This window comes from Helicoverpa zea, chromosome 17 (assembly GCF_022581195.2).
Source record: "Helicoverpa zea isolate HzStark_Cry1AcR chromosome 17, ilHelZeax1.1, whole genome shotgun sequence".
Classification (NCBI taxonomy): Eukaryota; Metazoa; Arthropoda; class Insecta; order Lepidoptera; family Noctuidae; genus Helicoverpa; species Helicoverpa zea.
The window spans coordinates 2,044,487-2,059,736 of NC_061468.1; the positions used below are offsets into that span (position 1 = coordinate 2,044,487).

A 15,250-nucleotide genomic window follows, 5' to 3' on the forward strand; every position below is an offset into this window, starting at 1 on the left:
ATCGCCACGCCCCACCACTTTCGGAGGTGTCCACTAGGTGACAATAGGGGCCCATCTTTCTGGATGCTCAGATCTATTTCTAAATAAATAATGATGATCATGGTGAACCAATAAAAACTATAGGTTAAATAAATAGGCACATCTTACTGTATTTTGTAGGAACGTGTAGTTCATACATAGTTAGTTATAGCTACTTATATTTACTAATATTTTAAATAACAGTAGATAAGTGTAGAAGTAGTAGCATTGGTGCAAATCTTATGTTTAAGGACATTAGGTATCATCAATGACAACAATATCTGGTTATCAGGTGACAACTAAAGTATTTATTTGACAGTATCACGTTTCATCACTATCTCTTCTGATGAAGAGTTAAGATGTTGATGACGATGATGACATTTCATCGATATAAGTGACCTTTTGATATTTGATGAAAGCTTTGGTGTGAGTTAAGGATTTATTTATTTCTTCTTCTTCTTCCTCCTGCCCTGTTCCCAATTTTATTTGGGGTCGGCGCAATATGTCATCCTCTTTCATTTTCCCCTGTCACTCGTCATACTGACACTCACTCCCTTCTATCTTATTCATGTCATCTATCAGGCAATCCATCCATCTTTTCAAGGATTTATTTATTTGTTTACTTACTTTATAATAAAAAAAAAACGGCCAATACCAATCATATTTGTTTTAAAATGTAGGTAAAATATAATAGAATCCACATCAGACCAATTAAAATTCGAAATATTTTCTAGACAAGACAAGAATACACACACATATTACGGTTCAGTTGAACTGAAGTCTATAAAGTGGTAATTTTCTCCTACAGGAAAACAAAAATTGAATTTATTATAAGTAGTCAACAAGTTGTTTGTTAGTTTATAGGGTTAGTCCACGGAGGAGAAAAGGTTAGTCTCTTACTCCTCATTACAAACAAATAGGAAAATCGAACTTATCTGGTAACAAAGTTTCAAAAGTTTTGTATGAAATGTTCAGAACAGTTTATATCATCCCTTCACCCATCTACAGGATCTGCAAAGTAATTTATTTCACTGCGGCACAAACTTTCATCTTTATGCTAAAGTTGGATGTTAGGAATCACAGTATAGCAATAACCCTACTAACCTTTTTTATACCCCTTTTAACTATCCTATTCCTTTTCTTCCCACTATCATAACCATTACATTCAGTTTCAAAAACAATAGCATATCGCACCGCGCACGTGACGATCCACATGTATACTTACTTATTATTACTTTCTAAGTGTAATTTGCACAAAAATCCCACAACCACGGAAACTGCCTACATTATACATAACAGGAAACTTAAGCGTGGATTGGACGTAATATAATAACGTTAATAATATTAGTTATTGACGTGTGTATGAAACTAATAGCTGCGGAAATAATCCAGAAACGGTTGACATTGTAACGTAAAACAAAGTAGGTAATGAAGCCACGTTGTGACGAGACTGATGGCAAGTCTTCGGGTTGGTTTCCTTAGAAACAGCATTTATTACAACACATGAACTATTTCCGCAAGCCGATGTTTGAAAAATCATTTCCCAACAAACAGAAACAGCGAATGAATGTTGGTAAATTCAGTTGGATTATAAGTCAAAATATTAACAATCCAGGAAGCAGTTTAACCCAGAAAAATAATTGGCAAAAATTAAACTAGCCAAGCAACGCTCCAATATTGGACAAAACCTTTTCGAAATTTCCAAATTATTTTACAAACCTTAAAAAAAGAAACAAAGAAAAACAAAAAAAAGCTGTCACAATGACGTGACGTAACCAAACCCGTTTGTCACAAACAAAAATAATTTTAACCGAAAAAGATCTGAAAGCCCCAACATGAATATTCCCGAAATAAAGTCTTATGAGGAACAGGCTATAGACACAGTTGTATCTGTGATCAACCGCGCGAAGGAGAAGTTAGGGGTCCGACAGACTTTGAAGCAGCTTGCGAGTGAGTACCACCGCGTGGTCCGGACGAGGCAGCGGTTCTTAAACAGGCGCTTACGTTGCTACCCTGATGAAAAACGTCCTACGGTATTATGTTATATCATTTATGGTCTTCTCGCACTGGGAAAGGCGTTCGATTGAGTTCCCTGTTTAGGAGTAGGCTGCAATTTAGCTTCTACACAACTTAATGTTGTTTGAAATGGGATAGTTGTAATTACTTTTCCTATTCTCTATTTTACGACTGTTTGACTTTATTATGGCATTTAATATTTTCATAGTAGAGCAATTCAGATTTGAGTTCTATGGGTCTAAGTTGTTAATCTTTTCGAGTAGGAATTCTTGAGTATTTTCCAAGTTCGATCCTCAAGTCTGGTAATTTGTTAGTTAAAAATCTCAGCGGTTTCAGGCTGGGGACGGTTGCTCCCAAACTATGGAATTCGCGTCCCCTAAGTCTTGGGATATAAAACCTTCTTTCGCAAGCTTCGGTTGTATGACAGTACCGAATAATGTGCCCACAGCCGAACCTAAAGGCATGGTACTTACGTATGTATTATTTCATCTGATATCCCGTACTGAATCAACTTACAGTTCGCAGTCTGCAAAATGTCTTATTTAATTTCAGTTACGAGTCACAATGTATACATGTTCAAATAGACTTTACTGCTGAGAAACTTTTTGCAAATTGATGGTGGTAACAGAAGCAATATTTCGGGCCCAGTAGATATTGCGCAAGCTATATCATGCAAGTAAGTTGATGTTTTCAGGGGTTTGCAGTTCTTCAAACAAAAGTCACCTGAGAGCTCAAAAGATGCAGTAGGTTTTTAGACCCAAACCGTCTTACCACAAAAACTTTTAAACGTCAGTTTAAGCCTTGTCTAAAAAAATGTCAAATTATGATGTTGACATATGGTTCATTTTGAAGCCACAATTTTTTTAGACAAGTGTAAAACAGGCGTTTAAGTTTTTGTAGTAAGGCCATAGATTTTTATTGACTTGCTTTGTGTCAAACATTAACTTTGGAAACTGCCGCATTGCAGCAAATGTTTAGATTTTCACGCTAGCGTTATCGCGTACATATATTATTCCAAAATTATCTGAATCATCGTCCGATCGAACGTCATCAGCATTAAATTGTTGAGGCTTCAGAAGAACCCTATCAGTGCGAGATAACTATTTATGATGAGCATTTGAACGTCTTTCATCAAATTACTTCTTTGACATTCTCTCTTAGTTTTTTTGCTATTGTAAATTCGAGTTCTTCATTATAATTCTTAACACATTTCCAGACAGCCGTGATTTCGCCTGCAATGTCAAGCTTTCCATGAAGCCCATTGGGCCGCCTTTCGCGATCACCAGTGAGAAGTTTATCAACTATGCGATTGAGAAGAAATGGAAGCTTGGCGAGACCTTTATGTACATCGTCAGGTATATGGGAGGGTCTAAAGATGAAGTGTCCCAGTACTATTATTTTGAGGCAAGTTTCTGAATCTGCTGTACTTCATATTAATCAATTTTAATGCATTTCGTTATGAATACCCAAAAGATGTGATGCTGTGGAGTTTGATGCGCCACTTCTTCTTCTGAGCAAAAACACACAGGAAGTAGTGAAGGGTGGGCGTTTTGGGGGCTATCTATTGTAACTTTTTGTATTTCAAAAGGGCTGTTTGAATGAATGATTTTTTATTTTTTGACGACTTACGATTTTCGATTTTGTGGTTTATTCAACAGGCAATCTTCAGCCAGCCCACGGTAGCTTACCCGATACCTCAAGCCCAAGTTTCTGTATTCTTCAGACTGGAAGATAAGCATATCGAGCCCCCAGACGAGCGAGGCGTGCCATTGGTAAGTATACCCTAAGATAAAGACGATAAGGTATCAATTAGAATTATAACCTATCAAAACTTTTAGGCAAACAATCAAAGGAAGTAATTATGATATCTCTTTTTATAAGGCCAGAAAAAATGGAACACATGATTTGATAAGAGATTGTATAAAGTTATTTTTGGTTATTTTATCTTCTTTTGTGTTATGTTTAAATTGAATATAAATCTGATATTTGTTAAACCAGAAACCCTAGCAAAATCTCATACGGTAATTTTGAAAATTATTCTGAAAAGATAACTTTAGTATAGTAAGTTCAACTCAGTCTTGCGCGCGGCCTTATGTGTGGGTAACCCTTGTACATATACAGTGACTTTGTGTGCGTGACAAGAGGTACAGTCGGGTACAAATACAGTTATTTAGGGGTTACGGCTGTTTAAAGAAAACAGTTATTACGTAATTTAATGTTTATTTATTTATAATGATTCTGAATCGCTCCTTGAAAAATCAAATGATGAATTTTGCATTTTTAGTCCACACTTTTATTTATTGTCCTCGTACCCCGAGCTAGAAAATATGTAAGAAGTATTTAATTCATCTTAGATATTTCACCTCATTTATTTCTTAGGTACTGTCAATGTCAATTTGAAAAAACGTATGAGAAAATAATGAAAAACTGTAAAATGTAATAATAAAAAGCTTTGAATGTTGTTTCATTTATTGAAACGCTACCTGACTCCTTAAACATTTTCTCCGTGAAGAACTAGACATTTTTGTAAACGACTGTACCCATAAGAAAAAGCGATAAGAACACGTCATGCTCGGACGACGTCACTGTCACACGAACGAAAGTTGTATATTTACAAGCCGACGCACACATAGGGCCGCGCGCAAATCTGAGTTGAACTATCTATACAAGTTTTAAGTCTGTAAATACCTTCATTCGCGGTCGGTATATTATGGTAACTTACTTGACCAAAGTGCATTTGGCAGTAATTACGTAACAGCTGAAAGGGTAATTTTATTTGTTTAATATTTTTGCCCTTAAATGGTACTTAAATAATTTGTAGTGAATGTAATTAATTGGTACCTATAGGTATACCACATTTTATTTAGGTACATGTGATTTATGAAGTACCTACCTATAACAATGCATAGATAGATATGTGTTATGGTTTGTATAGTCATGGCAACACCATTATTGTTTAACAAATTAGTTTTGTTTAACATTGGTAGGCAATTTTATTACTGTCACTATCACCAACTATAAGGTAGGATTCAATGAACTGACGTTGGTAATGTAAATGAAATGTAATTAAGCAATTACATACGTCATTACAAGTTTACTCTTACCTAAATGGTTGGGAAACATACATACATACCTATTATGATGTGTTGTTACAACGTCATACTGTTGCCTACCTACTGATGGGTATGCCTAAAAGCGGTAAAAGAAATAGTATCATTCTACGTGACAAGTGTCATGATAATAAGTTATGTGGTTAGTGAGGTTACCTTCTACTAAATTAATGTTTACATTTTAGGCAATACATGGCAGGCGCCGTTGGCTTGGATTCACTCACGATCAGCCGATCCCAATATTCAATTTATCTCACTAGAGATGCAATTTGATATTACCTGTATAGGGCTATAGTCAAAATTATATCTCTAGGAAGCAAATCAACGGATATTGGAAACGGCTGTTATAGGATAGAAGGAACACAATTCGGTGAAATACCAAAACTTTTTGATGAAAAGGTTTCAACCGATTTCAATGCTTACACAGAAAGGCTAGTTTTACACGATTGCGGAAAGTTCTCCAGGGAGAGCAGTGAAATAGCTAGTCTTTCACAATGTTTTGTGTAGCAAACTTGTTTTGACAATGCAATCAGGAGTTCAAGTTTCAGAGAAAGAAACTAACTCGCTAAAACATTCCCATCTGATTAAAATTATGTAGGTACCTAGGTACATATTAGCCTCTTGTAACATGGGTACATGGGTAATAGATACGCATAGAATTAGGTAAGTTGTTCCCTAATTGCTTTCCAGTTTAACGCAATTTGGAAAAGCCTACTGTATAAATCCATTCAATTAAGCAGGCAATACAACTATTTAGTCTGATAACAATGCTATTAGACATATTCGTTTTTCTTATTGGTTGTACCGTATGAGTTGACGTACCGTATTCAGACAAATTGTTCACATTAATTTGACCCTCGCGTCAACGTTGAGTTTATAGCTAGTTAGTGGCTAGATTTGGAAACATGTCTAAAACAATAAAACAAGTTTTATTTCACCTTTGTAGCCTACAGTAACCAACATTCAGGCTATACATATATGATATGTCGATCACTTTTACCTTCCCTTCACTACTAGATTATACATAATTTTTCGCGGTTCAATCTTTGCCTATACCGATGTAGTTGCATAATTGTTTTCATGGTAATCGAAACCCGTGACAACGGCACGGCACCAACAGTGACTCCAAAAGGGGAAATTAAGTATTGTGTTAAAGTAATAACATATTGCTGTAAATACTATTCAGGAGTACTGTGACATAACAATGAAACCATAAACGGTGTATTGACGTATAAAAGTGACGCATTGAATGTGTGTTCAACTTGCATTGAATGGGTAACTAGGTGCAAGTACCTAGTGGGTAGTCTGTGGTACCTACATGACTATATGGAATGACGCGTGTGTATGGCCTACTCACCTACACCCTTATTAATCCCTATATAAAGTTCTTAATGTATTTGTTTATATATTTATCTTATTAAATATATTAAATCATGTTTGAAGTGTCAGATTACCGTCCTATCGAGCTTTGAGAGTGAAGGAATAGTGAGTGCACCTGTGTCCAAGCAAATGCTTGTGCAATAAAATATGTCCTGCGCAGTTGGCTGATCTTCTTATATGAGAGCAGCCGCCTTTGACCGAAATTGACCTTGGACGCCATTATTATTATTTTACTGAAGCACTTTTTCTTCCTCCAGATGTACTTCAGGGTTGAAGGCCACTACACGGAACACGACATGCGGTACGTAGCACTCTCCGCTGACTGGATCCTGGCCATGATCAAGATGAAGATCAAACTGTTCCAAAGGATTGAAGCTATACGAATATTCTAACGGCTTTCTTAATTCTAGCGTTTTTCGCTGTAGGTTATTTCTTTTAGAGATGCTTTTGGAAAATTCTTCTTTACGTTGAAGAACTTGAATAATCGATAAAGGAACTTTAGCGTTTCCCTTTTAGTCTATTAGTCTTAACCTTTCCGAGAATGTTATCTAGAATCTAGTCATTTGCATTAATTACCTTTGGACTTAATTAATATCCAGTCTTTTTAGTCTTGTTGTGTTCCATGTAAAATTGGGTGAAGTATCAGAAATATATCAGATAGCTTTTTGAAAAATTTGTTTTAATTTCGTCTTCTGAAATATTAACAATAAATTAAATCAGATAACAATCAAAATGTTAAAACAATAAATAAAGGTTTCCCCAAAATGGATGACCACATAACGTAACCTAATATTATGCAGATGCTATCAACAAAACCAAAAGAATTTGTAGTTACCAACATCGTAAGAGAATTCCCGTTGAACCATAAACATGTATGCTTTTGAATACAGCTATATCTCTCGGATTCACCCATGTCCTGTAAGACCTACTTCTTATCAAAATCAAATTCGTATATAATGAGACGGCCTCCGAAAACGCCCTGCTCTTTACCACTTCCTATGTGTTATTACTGGGAAGAAGAAGTGGCGCAACAAGCTCCCAGCAACACCCATAATCAGTACTAGTTACCAGAAAAGCTTTGAAAAATAAACTAACTCTTCGATTTATAGCATCTTTAAAGTTAAGGATTCAAATTCGTAGGAAAACAGTTGAGTGCATGTTGACTCACTCATTGATAATGCCTGTTCTAAGAAGGTCGTATGTTAATTTTGGATCGAAGCTATTCCGCAATATATCTCTGCATGCTTGAGGAACCGGTTTCGAAGTATTGCGATCAGATACATTTCAATACGCTTCGATTTTGAAATGCTGATCTGTGGTGGTCTTGTCTCTAGCCCATTTCTCGATAAGATCAATTATTTGGAACCACACACATAGCTTCTGACCTATCATAAGGATCTGTACACTTAGTAGGTACTAGGATTTGAAATAAAACTCTCTGAGTTAACTTATAGCAATATTGGACAGATGAACATAATCGAAGTAGCCTGAGCTGCTCTTTACAGTTAGGCGGAATAAGACATTACTGTTCGTATCTCCATAAAATTAAGAATCCAGTGGGAGAGCGATGTTTCTGGAACTATATTTCTGCACCTTTAAAACTTGTATTTATTTGTTTTTTTTTTACTCGCTATCCCCTGTGGTTTTACCTGTACCCCCAGGGAACTACTTCCCGATTCCATCTTAAAAATATTCAAATCTATTGGCTTCTTAGTTTCAAGTACCTATTTGCCTGTTATAAATTGCTGTAAAAATCTTTAGCAATCATAAAACCATTGTTTGTCTTAGTCTAAGCTACCTCCATTTCTAGACACAGCTCGGCCAGTTCATTGTATTCGATGAATCATTGAGCGGTACCCGCGATCAATGTCCTTGCGCAACTACTTTCACTTGGCAACACTGAGATTAAAATGTAAATGGCAAAGTCTTGCACGCGACAGTGTTGCTTGTTAACAAAACTCGTTTTTGGTTTGGGTTCTTAAGTTACGGGTGTCGATGAAAGTATGGAGAGCGAAATGCATATGAGGTCATTTGCATTTGGTTTTGGTGCTTTATGTAATTTTTCCATGAGTATTTTTGCTACTCTTTTTAGAGAAGCCTTTTTCAAATATGGGTCCTGGATTCACGTCTCGAATCATTCCTAATCCTGGTAGATGTTTTCGATTATCATAATATTGACTTTGGGATTCCCTGAGATCATTAAGAGTTATTATTTATCTCAGCTATTGTTATTTCGATATGTTTAATTAATAGACGGACTTTTACAATTCTGCTTAAAAAGACGAATAAAAATAGATCAAGATAAGCGTTTCCACAAAATCGAGTCAATATCGGTCCATATTAGCATAATATGCGCCTGTAAATTGATATGGCTACTCCTAATAAATAATAACCTTAATTTTGAGAGAATTCGCATACCTATTAAAATAAACAGTTCCACAAAAAAATCAGGATCGTGGGAATAAAAAAAACGGGTTTACAATACCCCACGCTTCTCGAACTTCACGGTTGGGAAACAATGCAAAAAAAGGTTTTATCGCAGTCCATCAAGTTCCTGATAATAGACAAATCTACCTGGCCTTACTCACCGCCGCTGTTCGCGCCATAATGACCCAAACTGTCATTCAAACGCGCATGCGCGGACCGTTCGCACGGCCATCGTGGTTTACCGCCATATTTAATTTATTCGAAGTGTAAACACAACCGTTTTTAAATTAAAAAAGTGTTTTTAGTGTAAACAGTGATCATGGTGCGTACTTTTAAGTTAGTGGGGTGCTTCAAAGTGCCAAAACGTGGTTCTAAAGTGGTGCCAGCGTCTAGTGGCGAGGGGATTTTCACAATCGACATGTCGTCTACCTCGACTTTGGATGTTGTCGTAAGTTAATTGCAAAATAATAACCTATTAGGAGGCTTTTTTAAATTGCTGGAATTGCGAAACAAAACGTTGGATTTGTTATGACTTTTCAATAGTGTTGTGTCAACTAACAGCTGTTTTGTTCTGACGTCATTCGAATGTAAGTTCTTGATAGGTGATTTGGAGAACTCCACAGTTAAGTAATGACCTATGATTAAGCAATATGTGAGGTGCGCTTGCGCAGTTTTCTTAGTTATTTATTCGAGATTACTAACCATCTATTCAAACCTACTTAGTAAGCAGAACAAATCGATTCATTATTCTTGTTATCCACGATTGTACTGGTTGTAGCTCAGCAAGATGACTCTAAAATTCACCAAGACAAATCGGCCAATTATCACGACTCTGGCAAAAAAATCTTAAACATGCAATTATTACAACTGTCTATCTAGAAAATATCGTGCTAACTACTAATGTGTCTTATCTTGTCTTCTTAGTATGAGAAAGAATCTAGATAGCCTGATAACGCGACGGGTGGTTAATCCACCTCTGTTCCAATCAAGACCTTAGAATTGTAGACAAGATTTTCCTTAAGCAATAAGTTATTTTGCGGAAATTGCATTCGTTAAGATACCATTCATCACTGAGAAGGTAACTCATGTGACGCAATTTTTAAATGAATTTCAGTTCAGTAACGAAGTTCTAAATAAGACTTGAAGAATATTTCAACAGCTAAATGTTGATAAAATTAAATATCTAATTCATGAAAATGTAGAAACTGCAGACCAACATTTTATTCACGACGTTTGATTGTTAAGAGTAAATAATATGCGGCTTGAAAAGGCAGATAATTTAAAACACACTATTTCTCGTTTCGATCATCATAAGTTTTCTAGTACTTGGAATATAATTGAGTATTATTAGATTTCTAACTAACATTCATATTTTAATTAACTGGAAAGCAATAATTTTCATTACGGCTCCTTTTAATGTTCTTTCTGAAGTAATTATAGCTTTTGGTTATTAGGTTCTCCAGTTGAAGTCCAAAGGCATGGTTTAATACCCTATTCCAGAGGACAGACATAAAATCTTTTTTTATCTTTGCTATTAGCTTACCTACATTTCTAATTCAAGTCTTCTGATTTTATTGTTCACTTTGGTAATTTTCACCATGCTAATTAAACATGTACTGGATGTACATGTAATTGGTTGGCACCAAAATCTTACTGTATTTGTAGATTTGTATCTGCACCATTTTATTCCATTTTAATTTCAAATAAATCACTAACTACTTCTAATTTTTCATCTTTACCAAGCAATGTCTGTTTACCACTTGTTACATCAAAATCTTCATTCACAGAACGCTCGTCTCAAACAGTATTGTTTACTACAAACTAAATATAGTTCTTTATCTTTTCGAAGACGTGTCTCGCAAGTTTCGAGTTAATTTACATTAACAATACAAATCCCATTTGTGTGACAGAGTTATTGCGTGACTGATAACATGCGAACTTTGTGGAGCTAATTGATTCGGTTGGTGCAAAATATACGTGTACTGATACTTCATATTTTATGCTACTGATGCTATCGTGTACACACACATTTGCTGTTTTGCCCGGGTTTAGAATAGAAGAAGCTTTCCATTTTTTTTTTCGCACAAAATAAAAGTTGTATGTAAATAGTCAAGTATTATCAAGTAGATAATGTGTCAAGAATTATGGACACTGATATGGATCAGTAAGATGGTGAAACCAATATAGATCGTCTTTTGTTTTGTGACGGCCCGAACAGCACGCACAGTAATGCTGTCCTGATGAATCCAAAATGATGATGCCTCTTTCTAGAATAAGAGATAGTACCAGAAACGGCACAAGTGACACAGTTACTAGAAGCTGTTCCAAGTATCACCAAGAATCAATAACTTCCTCTTTCATATCGTCGTTTAGACACAAAGGCCTATCAAGACGTGCGAGATTGATTTCATAAATACACTAGATGCAGTCTATTATGTTTTTCTAGGAAACTTAAAGTTACATTCACACGAGGGTGAAAGCTGAGTTAATGTTCTTAGGAAATGAGGTGTCATTTGTAACGAGCTGTTGTGATCGATATGTGCATGTTGTGATTATTGCACACAGCTGTAGGTGTTGATAATGTTTGTAATGAAGACAGACTTGACCTTCGTTGGTTATAATGCCTGCTCTCTATTTAAGAAGTACCTATCTGTATAGGTTTTGATGGAAGGATGCATTTTATAGTCCAAGAACATTCTGGAACGAAGTGATATTCGATTTTTTTAAAGGTGTATTTGTGGGGATAACGGCGATGCTTCTGTAATGGCAATAGCCAGTGGCAATATCTCGCGTGTAGCCTGAGAATTGGTCGTTATTCTTTCATGCAATGATACATGGCTTCGAAGGAAGAGAAATAATAGTTTCTTCATACATATCACTATAGCTACTAAAGCTCATTTCAGTAAAATTTCAAATACCATAATTAAATACCCTTCGATCCTTTTTCTCACGCCACACAAGTTTTTATAAGCCCAACAGGTAGTATCTGTATAATAGATAATATTGGTGTTATAATAGTTCATCGTTCGACTGTTTGATTGTATCAAAACTATCGCTTGATCCTTCATTGTATTCGTCCTTCAATAAAACTAGTGATGTAACAAGTTAATGCATCTGCACTTTGTCTATATTTTTAAGATTTTGCTCATTGGTTTTTATCAAACATTTTTTTGTATATACAACATGTAACGTAATTAACGCACACCCTCAAACACCCTAATTAGAATATTATGTTATAATCATAATACATACACTGAATTTTTAATTTAAGATGTATATGCATTGTTATTTACTAAATTAGTTATACCAATTCTTGGAGAACTTTTTGGTCATACTACTACGCACGCAAATATTGCGCCGCGCGCCGCTCGACTCGACACAACATAACGAAACTACGGAAAAAGCCGACAATACACGAAGTCTTATTACTTTGAGTTACGGTCTATTTGAATTTGTTTTGACTGTACAGGGTTAATATGACAATAATTTCCGTAGTTTAAATTATTTTTGGGATAAAAAATTACCTATATTAAAAATGATATAAATCGATTCAGTAAACGATTCTGAACAAACTGATATCAGGATGTGCGTTAATTAAGTTACATGTTGTATATGTTATTCTAATGCTGTTGCTGTATTTTGGTTTCCTTCGCTATCCATCACTCTAAGGTTTGCTGTAAGATTACTATAAGATGTAGAATCTTGAGCTAACCGCTCAAGATTCTACATCAGTTTTCTAAAACTTGTACAAAAAAATTTATCTAAGTGCATTCAAGTGGATTTGAGTAAATGAACTTTCAGCAGTCGGAAAGAATGATTTATCTGTCTGTCTTCAGTTTTAAAAGTTTAAAAAGCAGGCATATGTCATGCTATCTAATCTTTTATGTTTGGGTTGCACTTAACAGACGCTGATGCAAGATTGGAGTAATAACCACTCTCAATTGCACTGATAACGCACTTGTTACCAGAGTTTTTTGTAAGAAAGAGATAATTAAGCAGACCTTGTAGATAATTAAAATGGCATCCATTTATCTTGTGAAATTATTTCTTAATGGCAAAAACTGACATCTAGTGAACTGAGTGGACTTAAATTAAGGAGAAGGTAACTAGAATAAGAAATAAGCTTAAAAATACGACAAAGTGGAGCTGAAAATGAGATAGAAATTGGTTATTTGACATCTCAATAACGTCAGCTTTTTTTGGCCCTATCGACCCCAAACTCATAAGCCAGAACCAAAATAATTACTCCGTATCGACAAAAAAGTAACAACACAACAAAAATAAGATAAAAAATAACATACCTACCACAAATTGCTTCAACCGTTGCATGTTTTAAAAATAAACGACCAAATCAAAAATTGCCCTTACCTCAATCCTTTTGTAATAAATACAGGACTGTTGAATTGAGTCGGTTTAAACTTACCTGGGTGTTAAATAGGCTGTTGACTGTTATTCAATTTGAAGTCTTACTGTGATGGTGTAAGGTTGATTTTGAATTGTAGGTTGATGAAAAGGTATTGTAAGAAATTCTTCGAATGGTTGGTATTGGGAATTCCTTTGTGGATGTTTCATAGTTTGAGGTATACTATGATTATGTTGTACTTAGATACTTTGCGGTAGTACAGCGGTTAAGTTAATAAGATTGTCACGTACTGCATACAATTTGTTCGATAAAGTAACTAATGGATTCGAAGAATGACGAATTTACCATCGGTAATATATTTTTATTTCCACTATAACTAGTATCATTAATTATTTATACAGGCCTGTGCTCTAATGATTGTAAGGCTGCTACTGAGCATTACATCTGAGGGTTCTATCCATAATTCAAGCTACATAAGGATTGTCTTATTAGTACCGTATAGGCAATAGATTTAATTTAAGGGCAGCTAGTCCTTGGTTCCATGCACTTTATAAAAAAAAAAGTCTGATATGCCTATGATACAAAATACATGGTGAATTTTCAATCAAAGGTTCCAATTGTAGTTGTGAGATGACGGCAGATAGAAGAGTATGGAAGGAGAAAACATGCTGCGCCGACCCCAAATAAAATTGGGATAAGGGCAGGAGGATGATGATGGTTCCAACTGTAGATAAGAATCTCTGCCAAAGCCTGATTATGGCGATGATAAAGAAGTAATTATTAGGTATTCCTATCATGTTTGTCAGTTGAAGTAAGATCCTCACTGGTCTTTCCCATTCAGTAACAGAAGCCGGTGAAAACCTACTATTTAAAACGTGAGTTATAGCCATACACGTTTTTAAGTTACCACATCACGCTTGACGGTTGGAAACATTACAATAGTCATCAAACCTACTTTATCCTACAAGGAAGTATTGTTAGAGGAAATAGGATAAAATGTCACGTGTAAATACATAATGACATTGATTTTCATTTGTCACTGTTCTTCAAAATGTAGGGCACCGAAGGCCTAGCATACCCGACCATTTAAATAAATATATAATTTAGGACGAAGAAAGAAAAAGCATGCTTCGCAGACCCAAATAAAAAATTGGCATAAGGTCAGGAGGATGATGATTATGATTTATAATTTAGAACGAAGAACACCTATTGAGGATTTTAAACTGCGATCACACTACATAACCAGGAAAACGAACCCAGGATTTCACTCTCCAGAAATTATTACAACCAGTTTGCTAGATAAAACTTATCATAGAACAGTTAAGTAAGACATCTTGCTATATAGATAACACGAACTAACATGATGTGATGAACCATCCAACCAGTTCCTTTAATACCCATGTCTAACCTGATAGTAATTAAACGTTTATTTCCACAATATTTTCCCAAGGCATTAAGGATCAGAGTCCATACTATAAATATGTTATTACTAATAGGAAACCGTTCTTACTAAGCGATGATCTAGCAATTTGCTCATACCGTGAGCAAAAAGCGGTAGTCTTAAGTGTAGGGTATTACGATGCATCTGCAGCGGCGCCGGTGGGTACCGGTGAAGGCAATCTGATGGTAGACTGGTAAGATGAGGTAAATACAGCGGTATCATGGGAAACTAGTTTCAATTCAATATCAAAGTTAAATACACGTATTAAGGCTTCTTAGAGGAGTTTTATGTGGTAGGAATTTCTCCTGAATTGTGCTTCGTGGATTCTAATTCTGGCAGTAAGTACCTGCTAGGTACGGTCGTCCAAAAAATGTTTTCACTCTTTTATCATCCAAAATCATTGAACTTTAAAAATGCAAAGACCTACAATGTTATACAAATGTTAGATATTGCCATCAGCTATTAACTGTTATTGCTAATTATGAAAGGCCCGTC

General features: G+C 35.4%; 2 protein-coding genes across 2 annotated transcripts in view; both read left to right on the forward strand.

The window, feature by feature from the left end:
• Positions 1-1,645: 1,645 nt before the first annotated feature.
• On the forward strand, positions 1,646-7,197 carry LOC124638442. Its single transcript, XM_047175406.1, has 4 exons — positions 1,646-1,968; positions 3,251-3,438; positions 3,693-3,806; positions 6,782-7,197. The coding sequence occupies exons 1-4, from the start codon at positions 1,854-1,856 to the stop codon at positions 6,914-6,916; spliced, it is 552 nt and encodes a 183-aa protein (XP_047031362.1). The 5' UTR covers positions 1,646-1,853; the 3' UTR covers positions 6,917-7,197.
• Positions 7,198-9,161: 1,964 nt separating this feature from the next.
• LOC124638200 (phospholipid phosphatase 3-like) overlaps positions 9,162-15,250 on the forward strand; it is a 98,659-nt gene continuing 92,570 nt past the window's right edge. The window contains exon 1 of the mRNA XM_047175098.1: positions 9,162-9,399. Coding sequence (XP_047031054.1) covers positions 9,271-9,399 — 129 coding nt within the window. The 5' untranslated portion in view covers positions 9,162-9,270. The remainder of the gene's footprint in view (positions 9,400-15,250) is intronic.